This window comes from Antedon bifida, chromosome 7, assembly GCF_963402885.1.
Source record: "Antedon bifida chromosome 7, ecAntBifi1.1, whole genome shotgun sequence".
Lineage (NCBI taxonomy): Eukaryota > Metazoa > Echinodermata > Crinoidea > Comatulida > Antedonidae > Antedon > Antedon bifida.
The window spans coordinates 16,272,762-16,278,176 of record NC_136232.1 but is presented as its reverse complement, the minus strand read 5'-3'; the positions used below and the strand labels follow the sequence as shown (position 1 = coordinate 16,278,176).

Sequence of the window (5,415 nt, the reverse complement as noted above, 5' to 3'; positions counted from 1 at the left end):
AATGTGATTGTCGTGCTTGTTTTTCAAGCCCCAGATTTAACAGTAAACATAGAGAAAGGCCTAAACCTAATCATAAATGAAATCATGGATTTGGAAGGCAGCAAATGGATATCTCCAACAACCCAAAAGTATATAACATTTATCAATTGTTTTCTTTTTCTAGATGCCAAACAATTAATACATTACTGATACTTTACATAACTTTTTTCTGTTTAATAACAAATTTAAAATTAAATTAAATATACAATGTGCTCAAAGTTCAAATTCAACAACTGAGTAATTCTAATAAAAAATTATTTTTCAGGAGTCATAACATCCGCCTATTTTTTTTTGGCGACTACGACTTTCTGTGTCGCATATATGGCCTTAATGGACCAAATGGTGAGTATACTTATGCAAATTTAATGTTTATTTCACAGTTTTACACAACATTAGTCAATATTATATTAAGTAAATGGATATTAAATTTTATAGGAAAGTACAGTTGCATTTATTGCTACTGCAGCCAAGAGGATGTTCGGGTAAATACAAAGCCAAGTACTCGCAGATGTCTTAAAGATTCCAACAAAGACTACAAGGCATTTGTTGACAATGGGAAAGACCCAAAGAAGAGCAAGCACATAGTGTTGTCCAGCCATACATGGTAGACATCGAATTAAACATGGTAATGTTAGAAGTTAAATATACTGTATCAACAAATTATTGTGTTATTAACAAAAACAAAAACTAATTTATATTATCAAAACCATGTTAGAAAAAATATAACAAATAATATGCATACCTTTTATGTTTTTAATACTGTATATTCTTAATAACTGAAATATAAATGAATATTTTCCAATATTTTTTTAGGTGACAATACCAGCTCTACACATTTCTTTGGGCCTTTTTAAGAAGATGTTCGACATGCTAGAGAAAAGCGTCCACAATCTTGATCTTTTGATATTTAATATTCGACAAGATGCTACTCTACCATCTGGTAAATATTTGGCTGGTACTAGATCAGTACTTTCTATGAATGGGTGACTAGTTGGTTCCAGTACCAATTTGAGCATCATATAACCAATCAGGAAGCACCTACTGTAATGTCATAATAATTATACAAACTTATATCATGCACTACAATTACAAATTGCAATTGTTTAATAATTTCCAGGCCAACATCTGGCAGAATTTGAATCCAAAATTGTTAAAGCTGCAGCACATCGCAGTTCATCTGCTGACCGAATAGAGTCACTGCATCAAAAGATAGAGGAGTTGCGAAATAAGTTGTCTCTTTTACTTGTGAAAAATGCTTATGATGCAGATGTAATTGCAGATCTTGGACATAAAATCACTATGAAAGAACAACAAATCAAGGACTTAGTAAGCTATTGGTTTAACTTAAGTGCGATTATAATTATAATATATATATAACATTAATTCTAAACCGCCTGGTGATATACTGAAATTTAATTAATTTGAAAAGATAAGATGAGGAAATCATAATGTGTTTATATATATTTAAATAAGTGTAAGAATTATGATAAGTATTGAATTTTATATTTTGTAGCAAACTACTGCAAATCAAGATCTACGATTTGGTACATGGCCACTAGTGACTATAAAGATTGATGACATTTTAAGGACACATAAAATACCACGCCAACAATATCATGGAAAAAGCTTTGTTGGTAATCATGTCCATCAAGCCTGCAAGGTATTTTATACAAGGCTATGAAAGCAGAATAATTGATATTACATGAAAATACAGTATAAAATACTTTGAAAACAAATTAACTGCACAGTATGTTTTTTTTAGTCGAATATCATAGAAAAAGTGTTTGAAGGCATCGGGATAACACTGAAACAGCAGGCACACCAGTGTCCTCCCAACTGCAAGGATCTATTGGAAATTAAACTCAACAAAATAAAAGAATCATTTACGCCAGTATTTAATGCATTTAGTGAGGTGCATGGATGCATCAACCACACTAGATGCATTGATGATGCAGAAATTGATAAATATGGTAAGTAATATTTTTGTAAATAAAATGAATCTATACTTATCTTTTATTGAGATTGATTGCTATTCCAAATTTCTAAAATTATAAAATGTATAAATGTCAATTAGTATTAAAGTATATTTTAATTACAGAACAAATCATACAAGTATTCTCAGCCGAATACAGGCGTGTTGTACCAGGTGTAATACAGCCTAAGCTGCATATGCTTGAGCACCATGCTATTTCTTTCATGAGAGAATGGAGAGTTGGTATTGGCCTCCTTGCTGAGCAAGCTGATCCATGCCGAATTTAATCGTAGAAAACGAGCAGTGCATGGATTAAGATCAAATTTAGACCAATTAATGTCTATTATGAAGAGTCATCTTACATTCACCTCTCCACAGATACAAAACGAAATAATAAAACCAAAAAAATACAAGAAAGCAAAGGAAGAATGATTCTTTAAAGTGCCATTCCCTACAATGTGTCGTTTTCTACTGATGGATAGTACTCTGTTATACTGTACATAGTGTTAGTGATTGATTGTTAATGTTTACTAAACTGATTCTTAAAATAAACTTACCTGTATAGATGGTATAGGTACACATCGTCCAAAACTTTGTAAATGTTTTAGCCACTTAGGATTGCTGCTATATGTATGTACCTAAACAATAGTATCAAAACAAAAATTAACTTAACTTAAATAAATAATTAAATTAAATATGATTGCATACACACTACTTTGAATATGCAGTGATGAGCAAAAGCGAATGTTAATATTATGATGCTTGTACACTGTAGTGTAAGGATGCCATTCCTTTTCCTATTTACCTTAGTAATTATTTCATATGGGGTAGGCCTATAGGCGCTATGTCATTGCATGGTATAACCAATTATACTGTACATAGTGTTAGTGATTGATTGTTAATGTTTACTAAACTGATTCTTGAACAGTAAAATAAACTTACCTGTATAGATGGTATAGGTACACATCGTCCAAAACTGTGTAAATGTTTTAGCCACTTAAGGTTGACGCTATATGTATGTACCTAAACGATTACCCACCTAAACAATAGTATAAAAACAAAAATTAACTTAACTTAAATAAATAATTAAATATCATTGCATACACACTAATTTGAATATGCAGTGATGAGCAAAATATTATAATATTATGATGCTTGTATACTGTAGTGTAAGGCTGCCATTCCTTTTCTTATTTACCTTAGTAATTATTTCATATGGGGTAGGCCTAGGCAATATGTCATTGCATATGGTATAACCAATACAATTATCCTCATAATAATTATTAATTTACTGTATTTGTTATGATCACTGTAAATATATTAAAACTAAAATTAATAATAATTAAATAATATTAATAATAATTATATAGGCGTAAGCCTAATAATTATGTAGCCTACTAAACTAACCTAACTAGGCCTAGGCTATACTATCGCCTCTAACCTACTCTAGGCTAGGCTAACCCGGAAAGTTGCTTCTCTGTAGGCTGCTAGGCCTAGTCTAGGGAGCACAGGCCTAGCTAGTAGTATCATATATTAAAAATGTAACATTTCCAAACTTATTGGTCCGCTGTCACATGAATAAGGCAGTGTGTGCATATACAACACACGTGTTTCAACTAGAGTAGACACAAGCCTAGGCCTAAAAACGACACAATTTGCAACGGCCATAAATCAAAAATTCATCCATCACCTCCCGACCATTACTACGTTACAACATGGAGCTATAAAATTTTATAGCTCCATGGTTACAACATTCACAGATAACTAAATTATCATGCAGTACCAAGGAATTAGAGTGAAAATTACATTTTTTAAAGATACGGACAAACAAACATGTATCTACTTTGGAAATGTCACTCACGTGCGTTACTTTGGTCTATCCTTGTAATTTATGGCCCACCCTTCAATATAGAAAATACAATTGAATTTATGACGTGAATTGTTTTTGACTTGTCTATTTTACTATGGAATAAACAAATACAGGCTACAGCTATTGCAGAACACTTTACTTTGAATATTAAAATCGTTTTTATTCCAATTTACGACATGCTGTGTGTAAAATGAAAATAACCTCACAAAAATGTAAACAACTTTTTATTTCCGCGCGTAGAGCGTATAACATCTAGCGCGTTGACCAATAACGTTTGTTATTGCGATGATGCGCCATAGCAACACACGCAGTTCGCTGTTCCAGAAACTTCGAAGAACCGAATTTTCTGAAATTATGTCATAGTAAATCAAAGTTTTCATTGGTTCCTTCTTCAAACTCCGCCCTAAAACTTCCATATTTGGAATGTCAAATGGATGAGCTTTATTTTGATGTGTGACCTTTCAACATTGTGCAGCGAACTGGCGATCAAAATGTCGTCAAACTCTGCAACTTTCAACTGAATTTACGCAAAATTTTAGCGTAGATCGTGAATAAATTGTTAGGCTTGAGGAAAATACATGTTTTTAAAACTCTCTTTTTTCATAATTTTAATTAAATTTCGGGAGTTTAAATCAGGTAGACGTATTCTTAAATAGTGAAATATTTCGAAAATGCAAAAACATGTAATCTGCCAGGGTAGTCGATTTGGACGTATTTTGACTGATTACGTGAATTTTGAATTGCCGACAAAGAGAGGGTTTTGCGAGATCGGGTCACATATTGTGCTAACATCATCTTATGGAGCCATAAAAACTAGTTATGTCAAAAAATAAAAGGGTCATAATTTGACAATTTTTCGAAAATTTCACTGCGGGGGACTAAAAGATTTTTTTTCGAAAAATGGCAAAAATTTCCACTTTTTAAAATTCGATAATTAAGCTATAATATTGTCATTTATGCATATTTATTTGGTTAACATCATCTTATAGAGCCATAATAACTAGTTATTATAAAAAAGAAAGGGTCGAAATTTGGCAATTTTTCGAAAATTTCATTGTGGGGGGACCGAAGGAATTTCCACATTTTAAACTTCAATAATTATTCTATTATATTTTATTGTGGTAACGTGTTAATATCATCTTATAGAGCCAGAGTAACTAGTTATGTTAAAAAATAAATTGGTCGACATTTTTTCTATTTTTCGAAAATTTCACGGCAGGAGACAAAAGGAATTGTTAAAAAAATGTCCAAAATTTCCACTTTTTAAAATTCGATAACTATGCTATAATATTGTCATTTATGCACATTTATTGTTGTAACATCATCTTATAGAGCCATAGTAACTAGTTGTGTAAAAAATAAAAAGGACTAAATTTTGCCATTTTTCGAAAATTTCACTGCGGGGGACTAAAGGATTTTTTTTTTTAAATGTCAAAAATGTCCACTTTTTAAAATTTGATAACTATGCTATAATATTGTCATTTATGCACATTTATTTTGATAACATCATCTTATAGAACCAGAGTAACTAGTA

At 31.3% G+C, this 5,415-nt stretch overlaps 1 protein-coding gene across 1 annotated transcript; it reads left to right on the top strand.

Annotated features, from left to right (window-relative positions):
• Nucleotides 1-360: 360 nt before the first annotated feature.
• On the top strand, nucleotides 361-2,570 carry LOC144848951 (uncharacterized). The gene is made up of 6 exons (XM_078705903.1): nucleotides 361-381; nucleotides 853-979; nucleotides 1,157-1,365; nucleotides 1,553-1,699; nucleotides 1,802-2,009; nucleotides 2,138-2,570. Exons 1-6 carry the CDS (start codon nucleotides 361-363, stop codon nucleotides 2,296-2,298), a joined length of 873 nt encoding a protein of 290 aa, XP_078562029.1. The 3' UTR covers nucleotides 2,299-2,570.
• The last annotated feature ends 2,845 nt before the right edge of the window (nucleotides 2,571-5,415 follow it).

Bases quoted from the DNA above. Each gene is read 5' to 3' on its own strand.
- LOC144848951 (XM_078705903.1), top strand. From the start codon at position 361: ATGGCCTTAATGGACCAAATG. The intron at 382-852 runs GTGAGTATACTT...ATATTTTTTTAG, and splicing joins TGGCCTTAATGGACCAAATG to GTGACAATACCAGCTCTACA. The intron at 2,010-2,137 runs GTAAGTAATATT...TTTTAATTACAG, and splicing joins TGCAGAAATTGATAAATATG to AACAAATCATACAAGTATTC.